Raw genomic sequence first — 25,058 nt, 5'->3', positions numbered from 1 at the left:
CTGTATCCCACTGATGCAGCGAAAATTGGTGAATTTAAAATTATGAAAATGTGTATGTTGCAAGTATAGTTCTTAACTCACCGGAAATCCACTCATCAATTTAAAAATATGTCACAGAAATTCAAATTTTAAATACTGGGAGTATGAATCCCAGGTCGTCTCCCAACGAGTTGCAGAAAGGTGTGCTATTTTATCAATCAGGTGTTTTCAAAAAGGTTTGAGTTGAATGACAGGAAATTAAATTGATGAATTTGAACAATGTAAATAAAAGCCTTGATTGGGAGTTAATTAGTTGGAATCCCTATTATACTTGGAATACTCTCAAGATTAATTGATAATTAAAAGTTATTCTATTTTGTTATCCTTTATTAGGTAAAGGAAAGTCAAACAAGTTGGAATGCTACGTCTGCTCACAAATTGCAACCCACTTAATTAAAAGGGATTGGTGTTAGTGACTAGAAGGTAATCCAACAATAAACCCAATTACAATCTTTCTTTCAAGACTTCCAACTCAATTGGTTCCTTTCAATTAACTTCCCATCAAGTTAGGGAACTACTCACTCATTGTAAATAATAAATCCATAACATATGAAAGGGAATCAAAAGAAGACATGATTATTAGAAGGTAAAATGGATTAAAATGAAAGAAATAATTCTTGTAGTAAATAATCATAAAAGTATTCCAATGACAAAATTGAACAAGGCAAAGAACATGGAAGAAATAAACCAAGTTAAGAGAACGAACTAGAATGATGAAATCTTGATGAGGAAATAACTCTTCTCAATATCCCAATGCAAAAGCAGTAGAAATATAATATCCTAAAAGTATCAATTGTGTAGAGAGAAAACCTAGAGGAGGAGTAAAAACTAGATCTAAAAACTCAAAACTGTGTAGAATGAATGTTCTTTTTCATTTCTGCATGTTCTCTGGCTCTAGTCTGCTGTTCTGGCCCGAGAACTGGGTCAAAACAGGGCCCAAAACTGCTCCCAGCAAAATCTGCAGATTATGCAGATCGCGCATGTCACGCGATCGCGTCGTCCACGCGGACGCGTCATTCGCATTTTTCCGTGCCACGCGTTCGCATCGTCCACGCCTCCGCGTCACTTGTGCTCTTCCTTTCCGCACGGTCGCATGCGTCATGCGGCCGCGTCACTGCGATTTCTCCTCTTTTGCACGAACGCGTGAGCCATGCGGCCGCGTCACGTCTCGCTGGTTGTCTCCTCAATTTCTTGTGTTCCTTCCATTGTTGCTGGCTTCCTTTCCAATCTCTAACTCATCCATGCCCTATAAAGTCTGAAACACTTAACACACAGAACACGGCATCGAATGGGATAAAGGAGAACTAAAATGCATAATAAAAAGTCTCTAGGAAGCAGTTTTCAACCATGTAATAATTCCAGGAAGGAAATATAAATTCATGCTAAATTAATGAATAAGTGGGTAAGGATCATGACAAAACCACATAATTATACACAATGTAAACCATAAAATAGTGGTTTATCAACCTCCCCACACTTAAACATTAGCATGTCCTCATGCTTAATTGAAGGAGATAAGACAAATGAGTATGAACATGTAGAAATTCATGCAATGCAATACAACCTATATATATACAAATGCAACTATATGATTCTTGCCCACTTGATCAAAAGTAAACAAGCTCTTCAAAACAATTACAAATCAAATTCCATTAATTCCATCACTATACAGTAAAACAGATAAAAGTGCAAGAAGATAACTCGTGAAAGCAGGGAACATAAAAATTTAAGTATAGAACCCTCACTGATGATGTATATACGCTCTAATACCTCTAGTGTATAGGGTAATTACTCTATCCTTCTCTAATTATGCTCTCTAACTTTTATTTTTCTCCTAACCAATCGACAACAGTTAATATGCCAATGCAAACATCATGAGGTCTTTTAAAGGTTGTAATGGGACATATATATATATATATATGGTTAAGTGAGCTTATAAATTGAATCTTTAATTAACCCAGCTTTAACCCAACCTATATATTTTATATAACTCTAGAATTCATACCTAACTACCCAGAATTCCCTTTTACCTTCCATACTCATGTATTAAAAAGAGTAGGCTTAATTTGGATAAGTGAGTTTAAACACATAATGGCCTCAATCACATGCAAGCATATAAACATAATAACTATTGGACATATAGGATGAGACAAAATATAGGTTACAATCATAGAGAAGTAAACACACAGGAATAAAATAATTATGGTTAAATAATGTAACCATGCATAAAGGCTCAAATTTTCACAGGTTGTGTGTTCTTTAGCTCAAAAATTATGTTCCAAATACAACTTCAAGCAGATTTATCCTAAAAATTAGGATTAGAATTAGTGAAATTTTGTTCTAAAGATATTTTTTTAGAAGAAACGTATTGTCTTTTCAATCAAGTAAAACATGCATGCAACTAACCTATTCTAAGAAAAAGAAAATCTAACTAAAATATCCTAATTTATTGGTACTAGGGAAGAGAATTTACCTCCGGAAGTCAGGTACTGACCGACCTCCCCACACTTAAGGCTTTGCACCGTCCTCGGTGCCATCTGTCAGGAATAATGGTGGATTGGTGGCAGTGTCTCCACAGTCGGGGCTGTCAAGGCTCCCTGTGCTGGTGAAGGACGTGGAGTCCGGGGTGGCTGAGCCTCTGCAATCTCCTCGAAGCAGCTCCCTGAGGTGTTTGAATCGGCGTTGGTTGCGGCACTCACGGAGCTTTGCTTTCTTTTCATGTTGGTTCAACCGCTTCAGAATCTGATGTAGCAGTTGACTGTAATGCTCTCTTCATTCTTTTCCTTGCTGTGGGTTTAGGGGTAGCCTTCTCTTTGCCTTTCTTGGTGGCCATTCTGAAAAAGGGAAGAGAAAGGAAGTTAGATCCAAAGAAACAAAGCAAGGAAGGAGATGGAGTGGGTAATAAACAGTGCACGGTGAAGATGAATGAAATAAACACATGGTCTAGACAACATGTGAAAAGATCAAGAAAGGAAATAGGATAGGTGCACAAAAAGGGAAGTAGATGCAAGATGTTTATTGGCATGCCGGCAAGGGCATGAGTAGCATATATCAAGCATCACTTCGTAACAAATTAACAATTTGTATTGGCAATTAAATTGGATTAATAAAATAGTAAAGGAATTTTTGTGAAAAACATGCATGGAGTAGTAGAATAGGATAATGTAGAAAAGTGCATGATGTCATATGGGCCTTTTCACAAACATATATCATGCATGGTAAATAAGGCATAGAAAGTATTAAAGTAAACATGCAAGCAATCCTTTTTGAGAATAAGATATAAGTGCCAAACAAATTACAATAATCCACAAGCAAATAATGAGGAATGATGGCTCAAATAAATATGCTAGCACCATGTAAAAAGGAAATAAGAAGAAAGAAGATAATGATAAAGAAAAGAAAAAGAAAAGAAAAGAAAATAACATCCAAAATAAGAAGAAAGATAAAAAGGGAAGAAGGAGGGAAGAAAAGAAAACCTTGTTAATGAAGATGAGAGAAAGAGAGAGTGAGGGGTGGGGTAGAAGGGAGAAGGGAGAAGGGGGAAATAAGGAGGGAAAAGAAAAATTAGGATTTGGAGGAGAGAAAGATAAGATAATTTGGCAGTTTTGGTGGAGCTGTGCGGTGCAAACGACGTGGCCGCGTGGGGCACGCGTTCGCATGATTGCGCTGTAAGGTAGGTGACGGTCGCGTCAGTCACGCGGTCGCGTGACCCATATTGTGCTTCTAGCGCGAGTACAGCCTCGCAGTTGCACAACTCTCTGTTCAAATAGATAAATTTGCCAAAATTGGGGTGACGCGATCGCGTGGGGCATGCGATCGCGTGAGTGGGCTTTTTAGAGGAATGTGACGCGGTCGCGTGGGTCACGCGACCGCGTGGGTAGAATTGTGCGTTCAGCACCAATCCAGCACTACTCCAGCACAATAATTGGGTGTGCACCCTTTTACGTCGAAATCCAGGGCACGCGGCCGCATGGGGCATGCGATCGCATGGAAGGCCAGGAATCCCATGTGACACGGACGCATCAGTGACGCGGTCGCGTGGGATGATTTGTGCCATTGGCACGCCTCCAGCCACGCTCCGGCGTGACTCTCTGTACGCTTTTTATTTTCTCACCTCTTCCTGCGACGCGGACGCGTCGCTGATGCGGTCGCGTCGCACAGCTCTTTTTTTTTTATAAAATGCGAATGCAGATGCATGAAGGTGCTAATAAAGAGAAGAGTTATTGACTAGGAAAAACTAAAGATAGAAAGAAAAGAACGATCATACCATAGTGGGTTGTCTCCCACCTAGCACTTTGCTTTAACGTCCATAAGTTGGACGCTCCAGTAGCTCAATCTTCTGGCCTGTGGGGATCTTCCAAGAGGAAGATCTCAAGCTCCTTATTTTTCTACAGCTTCTCTCCATGGTACAGCTTCAGACGTTGTCCATTAACTTTAATAAGTTCAGAGTGTGAAGGGTGGCTTAGGTGATAAACTCCGTATGGTTCGGCCTTCTCTACTCTGTATGGACCTTCCCATCTCAATCTCAACTTGCCCGGCATGAGTCTTAGTTGAGATTTGTAAAGGAGGACTAAATCCCCAGGTTGGAACTCTTTCCTCCTAATGTGCTGATCATGCACAGCCTTCATCTTTTTCTTGTATATTCTTGAGTTCTCATAAGCTTCTAGGCGAAGGCTCTCTAGTTCTTGAAGTTGCAACTTCCTTTCAGCTCCAGCTTGCTCAATTCCCATGTTGCACTCCTTGACTGCCCAAAAGGCTCTGTGCTCTACTTCAACTGGGAGGTGACAAGCTTTTTCATAAACTAAGCGAAAAGGGCTCATTCCAATGGGTGTTTTGTATGCTGTCCTGTATGCCCATAGTGCATCTTGCAGTCTGGTGCTCCAGTCTTTTCTGTGAGGTTTGACTATCTTCTGCAAGATACGCTTTATCTCTCTGTTTGACACCTCGGCTTGTCCATTGGTCTGAGGATGGTATGCTGTTGCAACCTTATGAATTATCCCATGCTTCTTCATCAATCATGTTAGTCTCCTATTACAGAAATGGGTGCCTTGATCGCTCACGATTGCTCGTGGTGATCCAAAGCGTCAAATAATATGGTTTCTCACAAAGGAAACAATAGTGTTAGCATCATCAGTGCGAGTGGGAATTGCTTCCACCCACTTAGAAACATAATCCACAGCTAATAATATATAAAATTGACCATTAGAATTTGGGAACGGACCCATGAAGTCAATGCCCCAAACATCAAAAATTTCACAAAAAAGCATAAATTGTTGAGGCATCTTATCCCTCCTGGATATATTACCACATTTTTGGCATGGAAGACAAGATCTACAAAACTCAGCAACATCTCTAAAAAGAGTAGGCCACCAGAATCCACAGTCTAAGATCTTTCTAGCTGTTCTTTGAGGACCAAAATGTCCTCCACTCTCAGATGAGTGACAGGCCTCCAAAATGGACTGAAATTCTGATTGAGGTACACAACGTCTAATTACCTGATCAGCACCACATCTCCACAAATATGGGTCATCCCATATATAGTATTTAGACTCGCTTTTCAGCTTGTCCCTTTGATGCTTAGAAAAATGTGGAGGAAATGTGCGGCTAACTAGATAATTACAGGTGCATACTAAGGTGCTACCTCAGATACTGCTTGCAGGTTATCAAATGGAAAATTATCATCTATAGGAGTAGAATCATCCTTAATGTGCTCAAGGCGACTCAAGTGGTCTGCCACTAGATTCTGATTACCACTCCTATCCTTTATTTCTAAATCAAATTCTTGTAAAAGCAATATCCAACGTATGAGCCTTGGTTTGGACTCCTTTTTAGCTAATAGATACTTCAAAGCTGCATGGTCCGAATACACTACTACTCTAGTACCAAGTAGATAAGCTCGGAATTTATCCAAAGCAAAAACAATAGCAAGAAGCTCTTTATCAGTAGTAGTATAATTGGACTGGGCAGCGTCTAAAGTTTTAGACGTATAAGCAATAACAAAAGGATCCTTACCTTCACACTGAGCCAGCGCTGCTACTACTGCATGGCTGGAAACATCGCACATGATTTCAAATGGCTGGCTCCAGTTTGGTCCTCTCACAATGGGAGCTTGAGTCAGGTTGGTCTTCAGCTTATCGAATGCTTGCTTACAATTCTCATTGAACTCGAACTCAATATCCTTTTGCAGCAATCTGGATAAGGGAAGTGCTACCTTACTGAAGTCCTTAATAAATCTCCTGTAAAAACCTGCATGGCTAAGGAACGAACGGACTTCCCTCACAGAGGAGGGGTAAGGTAAACTGGAAATAACATTCACCTTTGCTGGGTCTACAGAAATACCAGTATTAGATACAACATGTCCTAATACAATCCCTTGTTTAACCATAAAATGACATTTTTCAAAATTTAATACAAGGTTTATATTAACACATCTATCTAGTACTCTAGATAATCCATCTAAGCAAAGGCTAAAAGAATCACCATAAACGCTAAAATCATCCATAAAAACTTCTATACAGTCCTCAATGAGATCAGAAAAAAGACTCATCATGCACCTCTGAAAAGTAGCTGGTGCATTGCACAAGCCAAAGGGCATTCTCTTGTAAGCATAGGTCCCAAAAGGACATGTAAAAGTAGTCTTTTCCTGATCCTCAGGAGCTATATGAATCTGGAAATAACCTGTGTAACCATCTAAAAAGCAATAATGTGATTTACCTGACAGGTGATCCAGCATTTGATCAATGAATGGAAGAGGGTAGTGATCCTTGCGAGAAGCTTGGTTGAGACACCTGTAATCAATGCAGACTCTTCACGCGTTCTGTACTCTGGTTGCTATGAGCTCTCCATGCTCGTTCTTCACTGTAGTGACTCCAGACTTCTTGGGTACCACTTGTACTGGCTAATCCATTCACTATCTGAAATGGGATAAATGATACCTGCTTCCAATAGTCTGGTCACTTCCTTTTTGACAACTTCCAAAATAGTGGGATTCAGTCTTCTCTGGGGTTGGCGGACAGGTCTTGCTCCTTCCTCTAAAAATATTCTATGCTCACATACTTGATGGTTGATGCCTACGATGTCTGCCAAACTCTACCCAATTGCTTTCTTGTGCTTCCTCAACACATTAAGTAGCTGCTTTTCCTGTTTAGGAGTGAGATCCTGTGCAATAATAACTGGAAACTTCTGCCCTTCTTCAAGATAAGCGTATATAAGATGTGGATGGAGAGGTTTCAACTCAATCTTCTGATCATGGGCAGGCTCTGGGTTGTCTGGAGCTTGTGAAAGTTCAAAAGTGTCCTTATTGTTAGTTAATAGAGTCCCCACACCTGGACTTTGTTCTGTGTACTTTTCTTCCAATTCTTCCTGGTGAATTTCAGCTACAGCTTCATCTATGACATCACACTGGAAGATGGAATAATCTTCTGGAGGGTTATTTATGACTCCATTCAAATTGAAGATTGCTATTCTGCCATCTATTTCAAAAGAATATGTTCCTGAAAAAGCATCTAATTTGAATCTTGATGTCTTCAGGAATGGTCTGCCAAGTAGGATTGATGATGGCTTATCTGAGTCATTATTGGGCATCTCTAAGATATAGAAATCAGTGAAAAATGTGAGCCCTTTAATGTTTACTAAAACATCTTCAGCAACTCCAGGTACTGTAATAATGCTTTTATCTGCCAACACAAAATGAGCTGCCGACCTTTTTAAGGGAGGGAGCCTTAAAACATCATATACAGATAAAGGCATAATACTAACACATGCTCCCAAATCACACATGAAATCATAAATTACTACACCACCAATAGTACAACTAACTATACAAGGACCTGGGTCACTACATTTTTCAGGTAAGCTTCCCATTAAAGCAGATATGGAACTTCCTAAAGGAATAGTTTCTAATTCATTAATTTCGTCCTTATGTATACATAAATCTTTTAGAAACTTTGCATATTTAGGTACCTATTGAATGACATCAAAAAGGGGAACAGTTACCTCAACCTTTTGAAGATTTCTACCATCTTGGGGTCAGGTTCCAACTGCTTCCTGGGCTTCCTTGCAAGTTGTGGAAATGGAATGGGAGTGGTGTTTTCTGCAGTGTCTGCGCCTTTTGGTGCTTTCTCCTGTGATTGAGCTTCTTCTCTCTCTGGTATGTCCTGTATGTCCTCTTCCTCTTCAACATCTTCTAATTCCACAACCTCTTCAGCTGAGGCGTGTTCTGGTGGGCTTGGCTCCTCCTGACTTCTCTCCTGCAGTGTGGTTCCAGACCTTAGGGTGATGGCATTAATACCACCCTTTGGGTTGGGGAATGGTTGAGAGGGGAGTCCACACCAGAGCTTGAGGACTGGTTACTGGAATTTTGCGTTGATCCCATCTGTGAGACAAGAGTTTGTAAAGTAGAAGCGAAAGTATTCAGAGTTGCTTTAATATTTTCTTCCATAGCCTAATGTCTCTGATCAATGGCTTGTAGTAAGTCAGTATTAGGGGATGAAGAGATGCTAGTGGTCTGAGAAGTTTGCTGAGGGGCTTGAGGTTGTCTTAAATGAAGTGCTCTGTAAGGTTGATTCTGCTACCTGTTGTTATTGTTATTCCACCTTTGATTTCTATTGTTATCTCTGCCTCCTCTGTTAGAATTGTCCCTCCAACCCAGGTTAGAATTGTCTCTCCAGCCTTGGTTGGAATTATCCTGCCATCCTTAGTTATAATTGCCACCTTGATTGTACCCTTGATTGGGGTGGTCATAAAAGTTGTGAGTGGCTGCTACAGTATTGTCTTCTGGTTGGAGCTGCGGACACTCATCGGTATAGTGACTATAGTCTGCACAGACGCCGCACACTCTTTATGGGACTAACTGCTGGCTATGCAGTGGTGGAGAAGGCTGAACTTGCTGAGATTGTTGTTGATTCAGTTGCATCTGCTTCAGCAAGTTAGTAATTTCACATAGATTCTGGGCTATAGCGATAGTCTCTGTATTAGTGGATACCTCCGTAACCGCTCTTGACCGACTTTGTCTCTGCCTATGATTCCTAGTAGAGTCAGCTAAGTCTCTGATCAATTGCCATGCTTCGTCCGTGGTCTTGTGCTTTTTCATATAACCATTGCAAGCACCTTCCAGTGTGAAGTAACCGAGTAAGACTATCTTGTCAATCATATGATGGGGACATGCATTTCGAAGTGCATTGAAGCGTTCCAAGTATTCATAGAGGGTCTCAAATTCGTCTTGGACGATCATAGACATGTCCTTCCTTAGCTTATTAGCAATTTCAGCTGGAAAAAATTTATCTAGAAATTCGCTCCTAAGTGTATCCCAGTTGGAAATAGTTTCTCTGGGCTGAGTGTAGTACCACTCTCTTGCCTTATATGCGAAAGAGTTCTTTTGATTTCAGGGTCAAATGCTGGCAAGCTTGGATCAGGAAGCGAACACATCATTTAACAAAAGAAACGTGCAGTTCATATTGATAGAATGAAAAGAGAAAATAAAATAAAAAAATTACAATAAAAATAAATACCAATCAATAAATTAACACACTGTTGGCACTCCCCGGCAACGGCGCCAAAAATTGATGCAGCGAAAATTGGTGAATTAAAAATTATGAAAATGTGTACGTTGCAAGTATAGTTCTTAAATCACCGGAAATCCACTTATCAATTTAAAAATATGTCACAGAAATTCAAATTTTAAATACTGGGAGTATGAATCCCAGGTCGTCTCCCAACGAGTTGCAGAAAGGTGTGTTATTTTATCAATCAGATGTTTTCAAAAAGGTTTGAGTTGAATGACAGGAAATTAAATTGATGAATCTGAACAATGTAAATAAAAGCCTTGACTGGGAGTTAATTAGTTAGAATCCCTATTATAGTTGGAATACTCTCAAGATTAATTGATAATTAAAAGTTATTCTGTTTTGTTATCCTTTACTAGGTAAAGGAGAGTCAAACAAGTTGGAATGCTACGTCTGCTCACAAATTGCAACCCACTTAATTAAAAGGGATTGGTGTTAGTGACTAGAAGGCAATCCAACAGTAAACCCAATTAGAATCTTTCTTTCAAGCCTTCCAACTAAATTGGTTCCTTTCAATTAACTCTTCATCAAGTTAGGGAACTACTCACTCATTGTAAATAATAAATCCATAACATATGAAAGGGAATCAAAAGAAGACATGATTATTGGAAGGTAAAATAGATTAAAATGAAAGAAATAATTCTTGTAGTAAATAATCATAAAAGTATTCCAATGACAAAATTGAACAAGGCAAAGAACATGGAAGAAATAAACCAAGTTAAGAGAACGAACTAGAATGACAAAATCTTGATGAGGAAATAACTCTTCTCAATATCCCAATGCAAAAGTAGTAGAAATATAATATCCTAAAAGTATCAATTGTGTAGAGAGAAAACCTAAAGGAGGAGTAAAAACTAGATCTAGAAACTCAAATTTGTGTAGAATGAATGTTCTTTTTCGTTTTTGCATGTTCTCTGGCTCTAGTCTGCTGTTCTGGGCCGAGAACTGGGTCAAAACAGGGCCCAAAACTGCTCCCAGCAAAATCTGCAGATTATGCAGATCGCGCATGTCACGCGATCGCGTCGTCCACGCGGACGCGTCATTTGCGTTTTTCCGTGCCACGCATTCGCGTCGTCCACGCCTCTGCGTCACTTGTGCTTTTCCTTTCCGCGTGGTCGCATGAGCCATGCGGCTGCATCACTGCGATTTCTCCTCTTCCGCGCGAACACATGAGCCATGCGGTCGCGTCACTTCTCGCTGGTTGTCTCCTCAATTTCTTGTGTTCGTTCCATTCTTGCTGGCTTCCCTTCCAATCTCCAACTCATCCATGCCCTATAAAGCCTGAAACACTTAACACACAGATCATGGCATCGAATGGGATAAAGGAGAACTAAAATGCATAATAAAAGGTCTCTAGGAAGCAGTTTTCAACCATGTAATAATTCCAGGAAGGAAAAATAAATGCATGCTAAATTAATGAATAAGTGGGTAAGGATCATGATAAAACCACATAATTATACACAATGTAAACCATAAAATAGTGGTTTATCAACCACAGCCTTCGCCAACCTAACCTCCGTGCGATCCCATCGCCACCGCCTACCAAACATCCTTAGCGCCAGACAAACACAATTAATGCAAACAAATAAAATACAGATAGTTTTCTTACACAGCAAGTAATTCATGAAGCAAGTAGACATGTTATACAATTAAGCAATCTCAAGTAAACAAAGCAAGCAAGCATATAGAAGATACATATAATGAATGTCTATCCTATTGGCTCGTGATATCACTTGTTGGTCCATAAATGCCAACCTGACACATCCTCCCGGATGTAGGAATAAGTTCAAAATCATATTTACAAAAGCGTGAAATGTTCACACGAAGCTAACGCATAAGACACAAGGTTTATATGAAAAGAATAAAACATATATATAGATACAATGTTATTATTCTCATAGAAAACTAGCCGTAGCTTGCGGAGTTTAAACCGACTAGTTACAAATTGAAGATATAGAGTTTTAGAATTAAAACAGCTTATACAACATATCTCTCAAATAAGCCTCTAAGGCCATAAAGATAAATATACAAAAGGTGAGAGAAGACTATGACGAAAGTAAAACAAAAATAAAGAAGGAACGAACCATAGTCCGCTTTATCACCATATCTGCAATCTCACTGAAGTAGATTACGACCTGCATCTGAAAAACAACAACAAAGTATAGAATGAGAACCGGAGGTTCTCAGTATGGTAACAGTGTCCAACAATGTAAGATGTAATGCCCCGGGACGCCGAAGGCAATCCTAGAACTTTATATCGCATACTGATATTCAAGATTAGAACAAAAATAAATAAATGAACTTAAACCATAAACCAGGGTTATCTAAACTTAGGGGTAATTCTAACTAATACTAATCACACCGATGTATCCCACAGCCTTCGCCAATCTAACCTCCGTGCGATCCCATTGCCACCGCCTACCAAACCTCTTTAGCACCAGACAAACACAATTAAAGCAAACAAATAAAACTCAGATAGTTTTCATATACAGCAAGCAATTCACGAAGCAAGTAGAATGTTATACAATTAAGCAATCTCAAGTAAACAAAGTAAGCAAGCATATAGAAGATGCATATAATGAATGTCTATCCTATTGGCTCGTGATATCACTTGTCGGTCCATAAATGCCAACCCGACACATCCTCCCGGATGTAACCTTTTCTGCCACGTCAGAGATATAGTTTCCTACACACTCATGCAGCAGCAATCTGCTGCGTCAGAGATATAGTGCCCTGTGCACTTCTGTAGTAGGGAGTCTACTACGTCAGAGATATAGGCCCCACACACTTCCTACAGTAGAGAAGGAAATAACCACAACTACTCTTGCAGCAGAACAAACTGCCACGCCGGAGGTATAGGCCCCGCACAATCTCAACAACACTAGTCTTGCAGCAGAGAACTCCGCTGTGCCAGGGATATAAGTCCCGCACACTCTCAACATCAACTAGTCATATAGCAGAACAATCCGCTACGCCAGAGATATAGACTCCGTGCACTCTCACATAATCCAAACATTTCCTCATTATTCCTTTCCAAGTTCTCACCTCATCACAACCATCATCAATTCATATTTCCCATTCCAAACTCTCTAGTTCATCAGTTTTCAGTTAATATATCCCTCTTCCTTCTCTCTCAACTAACTCATCTGCAATACACGAGAAACGTAAGCCTCTGTTCTCTAACTTTTCAAAATAAACATCAAATAAAACTCTTTAGCTTATTTCCCATATTCCCACACTCAAATCGATCCCAAAGGTCTTAAAATGGTGTTATAGAAGCTTACAACTTTGTTGGGAAGGTAAAATAGTTGAAAACAAAGTTTAAAATTTTTGAAACATGGCGTGTGCATCCGCACAGGAGTGTGCGTGCGCATGCCCATGAAAATTTTCAAAGTGTGCATACGCACAGGTACAAATTTTTATAAGGTCTGTGCGCTCGCACAAGGTGTGCTAGCGCCCCCAACAGACTGGCCTTCCCAGCGTGTGCGTGCACACAGGTCGCAATTTCCCATTAGTGTGCGCGCGCACCAGCTATGCCAGCGCTGCAAGGAGATTGCGTGGCTCTGCGTGTGCGGATGCATAGGTCTGTGCGTGCGCACAGGTCACAAATTTCACAGAGTGTGCATGCGCACATACCAGAAAACTCAGAATTCTGTAACTTTGCTGAATTTCAAGTTTTTGACACCAACTTTGAATGATCATAACATCCTCTACCAAATTCCAAATTTTACAAACTTTATATCAAATCGAAGGGTTTTCGACAATCTTTAATTCTAATTCTAATTCTACCTATTTTGAAAACCGAGGCAAAAGTTATGATCAGACAAAGATCACCAAAAATCTATTTTTACCAAAAGCCTCAAAACCTCAAATTTACCAAAATTCCCAATTCAAACCAAACCAATCACAACCCAAACATTTCCCTCCTAATACAACCATCCATAATAGCCTAATTACACCATTCAACACCATCAGAATCCTTATTCATCAACATCAAAAACCTTCTTAAACACTTATAATCATCATCAACCAATAACAACATCAACAACCACTATAATCCTTATCAATTCCAATAATCATTACCAAACAAAAACTAACGTTAATCAAGTCCATTATAAAACTCATCAACACCCACTTTCAAATGTCACACCCATCAACACAATTCATCAATATTCATCATCTACCAATACCAAGCATCACACTCAATCCCATTTCACCTCTATCTAAATATTTCACACCATATTATCATACAACATCATAATCCATCAATATACTCAAAAATCATCAACCCATCATAATTCATCATAAATCATTATTCAACAACTCAAATCCTCAATTCATTATACATCATCATCATACAACAATCTCAACAACCAACAACCATCAACAATTAACATCAAACCACATATAATTACTCATACACCAACCATATCCAATCCTATCTTAGGGTCAACTAGCCTAAGTGTCCAGAAACATTACATATTACATAATGGAAATCGAAACCATACCTTGGTCGATTTCCAACCGCACCAAACACCAAAACGAAGCCACCAAGCTTGATTCAAAGCATCAACTAACTCCAACAAACACCAAAACTCAATCTAACATTACATATATCACCATAATCAAAACCTAAGATACATAAAACAACTAAACACAAGGGTTTAGTGGAACCTTAGCTTATCCAACGTGAGTAGGGGTAAAATCCAACAATTACCCGCTATTAGAGATCACCTAAACAACCAAAACCACAAAATCTATTCAAAATCATAACCCAATAATGCGCAGAAATTAGGGCACAAAACTGGAGAGTGGACAGCGATTTCTTACCAGGTTTCTTTATATAGAAACGTAGATCTCGACAAGATCTTCGCGTGACCGTAAACGGCTCGTCAATCGGAGCTCCAGATCAAAAGTTATGGCTCCCGGAAAGTGGAGGTGAATAGTGTCACCCCTTTCTTTTCCCATCTATCTCAAATCCGCGCCTCCTTCTCTTTTGGAGGTGAGAAATGAGCTGAAAGCTCATTAAACTCACTTATATATGTTGGGCCTTGGGTTCGGTTTAGGCTCAGTCCATCCCGTTAGCATTTTTAGCCCGTTTGGTCCACTTTGGGACAAAATCTTTAATATTAGTGCCCGGTTTTCAATTCCAAAATTATTTTTGTCCCTTTCAAAACAATAAATCAATTTTCCAAAATCTTATTTTTCTAAAAACACAGTACCAGACAGTCTTAAATCGGTTCGACCGGTTTGCGACTTTTCTCAGTTTTTCTCAGAAAAATTCATTGAAACCAAATTTCACCTTTATATTTTCAAATTAAAACTTCTAAATTTTGAATCCATCTTGGGCACTTAAAATTATTATTATTTTATTAAAACAGTTTTACGTGAAAAACTCGGTTCTTACATTTTCACTTTAATGAGGTCACGTGCTGGTTGTGACGCGTATGCCTGGGCCACGCATACGCGTCGTCTGGAGTTTTCTTGTCATGTGTACGCAGTATGTCACGCGTACGTGTCGCCTGGACGACCTCTTCTTCACGCGTACGCGTCGCTATATGTACTCCAAATCCTTGCTTTTCCATGAATTCTCCACTTTGCATCCTTTTCTCTTCACTTCTTCCATCCAATACTTGCCTTATAACTGTGAAATCACTCAACAAACATATCAAGGCATAGAATGAAATTAAAGTGAATTAAATTTAGCTATTTTAGGGCCTAAAAAGAATGTTTTCACACTTAAGCACAAAATTAGAGAGAATTACAAAACCATGCTATTTTATTGAATAAATGTGAGAAAAGTTGATAAAACCCACCAAATTAAGTACAAGATAAACCACAAAATTGGGATTTATCAAACCTCCCCACACTTAAACTAAGCATGTTCTCATGCTAAACTCAAGAAAGAAACAAAGGATATCAACATTTATTCAATGAAAATAAACTACATGCAATCTACGTACATGCAATCTATCTAAATGAATGCAATTACTTAGTCAAAATAAATTAATTTCCGAGAAAGCATATACGAACAAGAGGGCTAAAGGTATTAACAAGCGAGTCAATACCACAATTAAGTTGAGTTATAAAAAGAATTTACAAACTTGCAAGGAAATAGGTGATCATAGGTGGAAACATGTAATTAAGCAATCGAACCCTCACCGGATGTGTATCTGCTCTAGTCACTCAAGTGTATAGGGTTGATTTACTCAATTCTCCCCTAATCATGCTTTCTAAGATTTGTTTTTCATCTAACAATTAATGATTATTTCATGCATGCAAACAAATATCATGAAGACTTATCCATAGGTTGTAATGTGGCTAGGGTCAAGGTGGGATGCATATAGTTAAGTGGACTAGAATTTGAATCTTTGATTGACTTAAACTTCCCACCTAACCTATGATAACCTATACAATTCAAATGCTAACCTAACTACCCATTCTTCACTTTTTCACACACTCATGCATTCTCTTTTTTATCACAACCTATATGCATTGATTATTATTAAACTTCACTTTGGGGCATTTTGTCCCCTTTTTATTGCTTTTCTTTTTCTTTCTTTTTCTATTTTTTTCTTTTTATTCTTCTACGTTTCTTTTTCTTTTATTTTTCTTTTGTTTTTTCTTTTTTCTTTTGATGCATTATATACAAAGGTACCAATGCATATGGTTTAAACATTAAATGCCTGAGTATGTACCCAATTCCCAATATTTTCAATAAAAAATACAAAAACACTATTTTATCTCTACCCAATGTTCCCAACTCTCCCACAATTAAATGATAAACACTCTCACTAGCCTAATATAATCAAAGATCCAAATTAAGGATATTTATTATTTTTCACTTTACGGCTTATAATATGCTAAAATTAAGAACAAAAGGGGTTTAGCATAGGCTCAAAATTGACTAACTATAGAAGATAAAAGGTAAGACTATTTGGGTAAGTGAGCTAATTGAAACAATAGCCTCAATCATATAAGTGCATTCTACACAAAATAATGGACATAAAGAATCAAACAAATCAAAGATTACAATCATAGAAAGAGAATAATGCACACAAGAATGGAAATAGTAGTTATATGATGTAACTACACAATTAGGCTCAAAACTCATATGCTTGTGTTCTTAGCTCAAAAACATGTTCCACAAGATATATAATTCAAGCAAGTTCTAAAAAAAAAATTTTACTCAAATCAATTGGGGTGCCCTATAGATAAAATCCTTGGTAAATTTCATTATTTTGACCAAGCTTATTACATATATATATATATATATATATATATATATATATGCAAACTAAGAAAATGCAACAAAAATCCTAAAAGACCTAAAAATGAAATGCAAAAGTGTTGGGATTAGAAATTTGTGACCCAAAAACGTCGATTGGTCAAGCGACCTCCCCACACTTAAAAGGTTACACCGTCCTCGGTGTATTCAAAGATGAGCAAGGGAGTACGGCGACTTTCCGGGTTGCCACTTTCAGCTGGTGGATCAACCGGCTGCTGCGTGTTCTTTCTCCTACTTCCATGGTGTGACGCATAGGAGTGGTGAGGTGAAAAGGACGCGACGCGTACGCGTGATGGACAAATCAGAGAGGAGAGTGTACGCATGGGTGAACTTTGTGCTAGAGGCACAATTACAGCCCAAAACGCGTGCAACTCTCTGGAATTTGTATGGGAAGTGAAAATTTTGGGGTCATGCACACGCGTGGGCAAGGCGTACGCGTGGGTGGTCGAAAAACTTGGGGTCACGCGTACGCGTGGGTGACGCGTACGCGTGGCACGGTGCTCTACTTTTCAAAATTTTTCAAGTTCTTGCATCAAACCAAGCATTCCAAACCTCCAAACAGCTACTAAAACACCATAAAACTTTATTTTAACATACTAGACTCATAAATAAACTCAACGAACCAAACAAAACATGAAATTAAACTAATTTTTACCAATATTTACAAAAAGAAATAAGGGAAAGATGTTACCATGGTAGGGTGCCTCTCACCTAGCACTTTTATTTATTGTCCTTAAGTTAGACTTATGGGGAGCTCTCATCAAGGTAGCGTGAGCTTGAATTTATCTTGGAACTTCCACTAATGCTTGGTCTTCTATTGTGCTTCAAAATTCTCAATTGATTGTACCAAGTCTTGATGGAGTTCTTCACAAGTTTGGAGCTCCCAAAGTTGATCCTCACCTTGTAATCCGGGATCCCAAACTTTGGTTTAACACCCGTCTTCAAGTTGGTCATGGTAGTTCTCTCCAGGTGGTAAGAAAGCCGAATTCTCACTGAGGCACCAAACTATCCTCCTAAACTCATCCAATTGAGCACTACACCAATCCATGCTCCTCAATTTTGAGCTTCCAACCATAAACAACCTAGATTTACATCGCCAACCACTAAACATTCTTCTCTTACGCTTAATTCCACAAAGCGCCCTAAGTTGGCCATCCGTTTCAAGCAAACCAAATTCAAGTGGGATAATAAAGCTAAGAGTTATAAGTTTTACCTACTCAAAGGAAGGATTGGATGGTGACTTAGGTAGAGAAGTTCCCAATGATCTTGACAAAGCTCATTTCACTCCCGTCCATCCTCTTCTAGGGGCTTCCACCACTTGACAAGGTTCTTCAAGCTTTACCTCTTGCCAAGCTTCCTTAAGTTCACATTCTTTCTCACCAATTTCTTCTAGCTCTTCCCAATCACTCAAGTTATAAATAGGAGGTTTAGTGAAATCTACCTCAACATCAATTCCAAGTTCAATGGGGAAGGATCCATCAAGTTCAAAAGGATCACATGTTGATGCGGAATCATCATAGATAGGGAAACTTGGTGTTTGCCCCTTTTCTTCCAATTTTTCAATCACATTATAGCTTGGAGGTTGTGCACTATCCTCCTTGACATCATTTTCAAACTCCATGGAAGAAGGCTCTTCACCTCTAGATTCCTCTTTGCACTCAACATCTTCTAAAGTCTCGACCACTTCCTTTGGTTCAATTATCTTTACTTCCTCCTCTTGTTGCACTTCTTGCTTCAACTCCTCTTCTTCACCTTAAAGCTTCAAGTTCACTCTCTCACTATGCTCTTTTCTTGTTTCTCCACATTCAATAATGGGAGTGCCTTGATCGCGTAAGCTTAGGTGGGATGAGACCATGTTGCTAACGGCTTCCGCCATGGTAGCAATCGTGGCTTCTAGCTTCTTGAACTCCTTTTGCGTCTCCTCTTATTGCCTTTGGATATAAGATCTAATATCTCTTTGTTCTAGCATGAGGGCATGGAGATCTTTGTCCATTGAGGGCAGTGTGGGAAAAGAGGGTTCACTGTTTGAGGAAAAGGTATTGTAGTTGGAAGGTGGTTCATATTGGTGGAAAACTTGAGGTGGTGTATACGGAATTTGTGGCTCATGGGAGTATTGATGTTGGTGGTGGCTCTAGATATAGTTCATATGGTGGTTGGTATGGTGGGTATGGGTTAGGATCATATGAAGGTGTTTGGTGGTAAAGAGCTTGTGAGTATGATGGTTGAAGGCTATGTTGAGGGAAGGGGTCATATGCATATGGTGATTGTGGTTGACAACCATAATGAGGGTCACAACACACATTAGATTAGTATGCATCTTGGAATGGCTTTTGCTCATAGTATCTTTGGGAAGGTTGTTGCCAAGAGGATTGATCAAATCCTTAAGGCTCCTCCCATCTTGGGTTGTTCCATCATTGATGCCTATTTTCATTGTAATTTCCATCTCCTACAACATAGTTGTAACCATACTCAAAGCCAAAATGGTAATGAGGATTCATAATAGCAGAAGAAAATAAAACAAAAACTAATAAGAAACAAGAGAAACAAAATTCTACAACTAGAAAATAAAGCAAAAATCAAACTATTCATAATATTCACATATGAACAATAGCCAATAACATAACACCATTGTAATTCCCCGGCAACGGCACCAAAAACTTGAAAGTAGCAAAACCGTTGGCTAAGAATTTCTTCTCGGTAAAAGAGAAATAACCTCGTTGCAAGTATAGTTCCCAACCAACAAGCAATGCTCAATCAAAGTTTTAATGTTCGGTTGTCACAAGTACAAACTCCAATGAAAATTAACCGAAGTATTCAAACCTTGGGTCGTCTCCTAAGAAATTACAATGAAGTGATCAATTATTGGCTATGAAGGAACATGGGGGTTTGATTTGGTAAAAGGGCAAAGAAATAAATGAGAAAAAAAGTAAAGCAAACAACTAAGGAAAGAAAATAATAAAGAGAGACATTCATGGCAAGGATTGAGAATATAGGCTTTCTATCTTGGCACTAATCATAACAATAATTAACAAGAATTTATCTTATTTCGTCATCTCCAACAGTGGAAGAAGGTAGAATGTTATCTTCACACGAGAGAAAGTCTAATAAGACTAGTTAATCTCAATCCAAAAGTCCTAATCAACAAAAAATACAGCATTAGAGAAAACAAAGAAGAAGAAAAAAATACAGCATTAGAGAAAAACATTTTTTGTACAGCAAATTTGGGTGTAATACGAAAATATTTGGGTGTATTTTAAGAATTTTTTGGTGTATTTTTATTCTGATAAGTTCTCTGCATAATTCAAAACTCTTCCTCTTTCTCCTCCTCATCTTCTACTACTTTTTCTTTCCCATCTTCTTATTTTGTTTTCTTTTAATTCATCTTAGGAGAAAAAATCAAACAAAGAAGAAAAAAAAAACATAAAGTTGCAAAATCAATAAAAAGAGGAGGAGGAAAAAAATGCAGCAACAATAACAATAATAAAAAATAAGGATAAAGATGAAACACGCGAAGAAAAAATGAGAAGAAATGCAAAAAAGAAAGAGAAGAAGAAGGGAAGAGGAGAAAGAGAAACGCGAAGAAGAAGAAACATCTTCCATAATGATGAGTGAGACCGCACTTTAGAAACAGTTGAGTGATGCATGTGTTATCACACTCCAATGAGTAAACGTAGTTTTATTAGACTTGACCCAACATATGTATGTGTAGCTAACTCAATAACTAACTACCAAATCAAAATTATTAAAGATAGCATATATGAACTGAAGATACCTAACCTAAGAATATAAGGCAACCGTAACCGCAAGTGTCACACACTACTACACGCATCTAAAGTCTAAAATCACCTTCGATTTCTTTGCTTTCTTTTTCTACTTTAAGTTATTATAGCTAACAAGTAAAAGCTAAAGCAGGTTGAAGCAACAAACAGATGACAACATAGCTAGCCTCTTCTTATTAGTTCATTCTTTTATTAAATAAGAGGAGTCATAAATTAATTCAGATTCAGATATTCATCATTAGAAGCATGGGAACTTTAACGAATGCTTTCGTTCCGTCTAATCTCAAGCCTTCGCTCAGTGAGCAGCTAGACTCTGTTTTTCTTCCTCACAGAAAAGCACTATGGAAGAAAAAGAACCAATCCATGTTTCCTGTATGTAACTCTAATTTTAATTTGAATTTTCTGGTTTTGTTTGTCGAAGGAAGAGCTGTTAATTGTTGTTATTGGTTTTGGTTTTGGTGATATGAATTGAATGACAGGTGGCAAGGTTGTTTGGGCCAGCAATATTTGAAGCATCGAAGTTGAAGGTGTTGTTCTTAGGAGTAGACGAAAAGAAACACCCTGCAAATCTTCCAAGAACGTACACCCTCACACATAGCGACATAACCTCTAAGATCACTCTTGCTATCTCCCAATCCATTAACAACTCTCAGGTAATTCTTTGTTTTGTTCTCTGAAAGAAAAAAAAAAACAGAGCAAGTGATGAACATTGAACACTTGTTATTTTTGGATTAGGAAATGAACACATTAATAACACGTGACATGGTGACGTATATGTTATAAGAGTGACTATTAATTAATTGTTGATGTTGATTGACAACAAATTGCAAAGAGATGAAGTGGTGGCACATTGGAGGAAGATTAAAGGGAAAATGTCTCTGCACGTTCATTGTCACATAAGTGGTGGTCATTTTCTCCTTAATCTATGCGCTAGGTTTAGATACTACATCTTCTGCAAGGAGCTTCCTGTGGTAATAAGCACTGACCATTGACCAACATTTCTAAACATTGGTTAAACATTAAATATCCTTTTCGGTTTCTCACTGTTTATTCGAAAGACAGTATTTTTTTGAGATAATATTTTATTTGATCTTTCAACTTTTATATGAGTTTTAATTTAGTATTTGAAGTTTCAATTATTTTTATTTAATTTTTAAATTTTATGAATATGACTCACGTTAGTCTTTAGATTAATTTTCATCGTACACGTTAATAGAATGCTAACATGAACTTTCAATTGTCACCTTGAATTCTGTAAAATAATATCACTTTTGTTTTGACATTTCAATAGTCCAAAAATATAATGTAAAGGGTATTTATTGAAACTATTTTTTCCAAAACAAATGATCTGAAATCTTTTTGAACTATTTAAGCGTCAAAGTCATAACGACGGCATTTTACAAGTTTTAATATTGCATTTAGTTGTTCATGTCAGCACTTTATTAATATTTTCGTGACAGAAATTGTCTCAGAAACTAATATGAATCATATTTACAAAATTTGAAAACTAAAAGAAAACAATTAAAACTTCAAATATTAAATTAAGACTTGTTTGTAAATTTAGAGACAAAATTAAATATTAATTCATTCTTTTACTATTAAAAAATATTCATTCATTTTTAATTATTTAAGTAACTGATTAAGAGTCTGATTATAGATCTAACTAGTCTTTGATACATCAATAAATCACCATATATAAGAATAATTTAGACTAATTATTTGAATAATTAAAAATCAATTAATGGGTACATAGACAAAATAAAAATATTTACTCCATCAAATAGTTATCATCAAATATATTTGACTGATTTTTGTGTTACATATAACATGATTTTTGTGTTTCTATATTGAATGTATGGTATGGATTAGGTACTGAAGGCGTTTGTTCATGGAGATGGGGACTTGTTAAGGAACTACCCAGAACTGGAAGATGCAGAGGTTTGGGTATACTTCCACTCAAACATTCCAGACTACAACAAGGTGGAATGTTGGGGCCCACTGAAGGATGCGTCTTCGGCTTCTACTGGGTCCCACACAACAAATAGTAACGAGGGTACGCCACAAGAACCGTGCCAAGAGGAATGTAATTGTTGCTTCCCACCGTCTACTTCTACTAGCAAGAATCGTAACCCTTCTTCATGCTCTTCATGTTCACAGCATCATCATCATAGTCATCATAAACGTGACCACGATCAAACATATGACGAGTTTAGGGATCAGCACATCTTGTGAAGTAGCCTCAAATGTTTTTGAACTATCACTTCTTCCATGTGCGTGTTCGTCACTTGGGAAAACCAAAATTAAATGAATTATTTAATGTAAATACAAATTTGGTGTTAGTGCCTATTTTTCCTTTTCTGATTTAGGTTTGTGAACTGATTCTGAACTAGGTTAATGGTCAAAGTTAAATCAGTTCCCAAGACATTTTTTAAATTAGTCTTTATCTTTCAGACGTTATAAATTAATTACATTTATCATTTCGTTATTTATGTACAGCTTTCATAAAAAATTTAGGCTATAAAATGCTAACTAATAACATATATCACATTTGGTTAATAAATAATTTTTTATGTTACAAGTTTTAATTTTTAACCTATGAAAATAAAATATAATCTAAAATACTGAGCGATATTAATAAAAAAATATGGGTTGTTAACATTTTTCACATCTGAATTAGTGATATATTTTGCTTAGTATTTTTTAATTTATTTGTATTAGTATTGACAGATTCAGAAATATTATTATGGGGCTAATAACATATATAATATTTAAAAATTAAGCAAAAAAATTATATAACATAAGATATATTTCAAAAATATACCAATAGATAACATATTTTAAAGTGTAAAAAATATGTGTATATTTTTTACTAATGAAGTAGTCGATTTTTCGTATCATAAAATTTATCGATAATAAAATCTATGTCAAATTTTTTTATTATTTTTTTCAATATAATTAAAAGACAATTAGTAAGAAATTTATCTTTTATTTTATTTTTTAGTCATTTTTTAAAATATTCATAGCTAATAAAATCTTTTAATTATAGTAGTTACAACAAAAAAAAATTAATACCAAATAAATTAAAAAGATAATAACAAAAAGAAAGAAGATCTATTTTATTGAAATTAAAAATTTTTATTTAATTAAAAAATATTAATAATAATATATTTTTAAATTTTTATTATTATTATTTATTTTTTAAATATTAAAAATTATTAATATTTAAGTTAAATTAAATTTTTTATATTAAATTAAATATTAAAATAAAATTTTTAAAAAATTAAATTATATTTAATAATTTATTATTATTAATTTAAGGTGGGGAGGGGGATCCCCTCTGTCCCTTCCTGTGTATAAGAATGAAAGTCTGTTATATATGTTTGGGACAACCAAATTGGACGGAGTGGGAATTAGGAAGAATGGAAAGAAAGGGGAGGAACATAACTGTCATAACATGGAAAAAACATGTATTCCATGATGGATTGATGGGATGGCGGCCAACCTCCCTCTGCCCATCTCGCCACTGCAAGCCAAGTTGTGATGATGGTGAGTCCCATATGTTTTGTCATTATGTTATTGTTTATTCATTTTACATTTTATATTCATTTCAACTTTTATGTAAAACAAATTTACAGGTTGACGTAAATGGTATGAATATAATTTATTTTTATTGACATCGAGTTCTTAAAAAAAAATTAGATACAAAATATCCTAAAAAAAATTATTCTAATCATGTTTTTGGCATTTGAAATAGAAAAATTGACATTTTAAAAAAAAAAATACACAAAGAAATAGAAAAAAAAAATGACATTTGAAGAGCTGAAGTTTATATTTTTATCATGTTAATCTATGTGTACAAGCATTTACTTTTTAGAACTCATAAGCAATATTCCAATTATTTAGTCTACTGCAACAAAATTTAATAGCCAAAAGTTTAAAATTAATGTTTTTGTAGTGTACAACTTAATAATTTTTTTTAAAGACAAAAAGATTTATTGCTATTTTAAAATTTACTTCCATGCAAACAATCATATATCCAGGATTTCAACAGAATATCCTAAAATTACGCTAAAATTATTATACAACTGCCAAGATTTTCATTATAGCAAGCCAAAACTTATCTATGGTTTCTTAATATACTTCCACAAGCCGTCTGACCATCCTTTGTAACAGAGCTATCAAAATCTAGCTTAATGAATAGAGGGTTTGAAGGATCCAAAGGATTTATTTTTCAACAAAGCACCAAATCATTTTCTTTACCTGAGATATCTCCTCATGCACTAAGTTATACTCTTTAGCTAAGTGCACAGCCAACTCACATATCTTACCTTCATCTACTGTATTTTTTCTCTCAAAAATATGCTTGTTGCGATAATACCAAAGAGAGTA

At 36.8% G+C, this 25,058-nt stretch overlaps 1 protein-coding gene across 1 annotated transcript in view; it reads left to right on the top strand.

Moving 5' to 3' along the window:
* LOC112805413 (protein STAY-GREEN 1, chloroplastic) overlaps positions 1-23,146 on the top strand; it is a 77,708-nt gene extending 54,562 nt beyond the window's left edge. The window contains exons 2-4 of the mRNA XM_072198639.1: positions 20,803-21,041; positions 21,149-21,322; positions 22,539-23,146. Coding sequence (XP_072054740.1) covers positions 20,916-21,041; positions 21,149-21,322; positions 22,539-22,901 — 663 coding nt within the window. The 5' untranslated portion in view covers positions 20,803-20,915 and the 3' untranslated portion in view covers positions 22,902-23,146. The remainder of the gene's footprint in view (positions 1-20,802; positions 21,042-21,148; positions 21,323-22,538) is intronic.
* The last annotated feature ends 1,912 nt before the right edge of the window (positions 23,147-25,058 follow it).

The sequence above is a fragment of the Arachis hypogaea genome, chromosome 1, assembly GCF_003086295.3.
Source record: "Arachis hypogaea cultivar Tifrunner chromosome 1, arahy.Tifrunner.gnm2.J5K5, whole genome shotgun sequence".
NCBI classification, from domain to species: domain Eukaryota; kingdom Viridiplantae; phylum Streptophyta; class Magnoliopsida; order Fabales; family Fabaceae; genus Arachis; species Arachis hypogaea.
The sequence above is the reverse complement of the archived record's forward strand: the minus strand, read 5'-3'. Positions and strand labels throughout refer to the sequence as shown.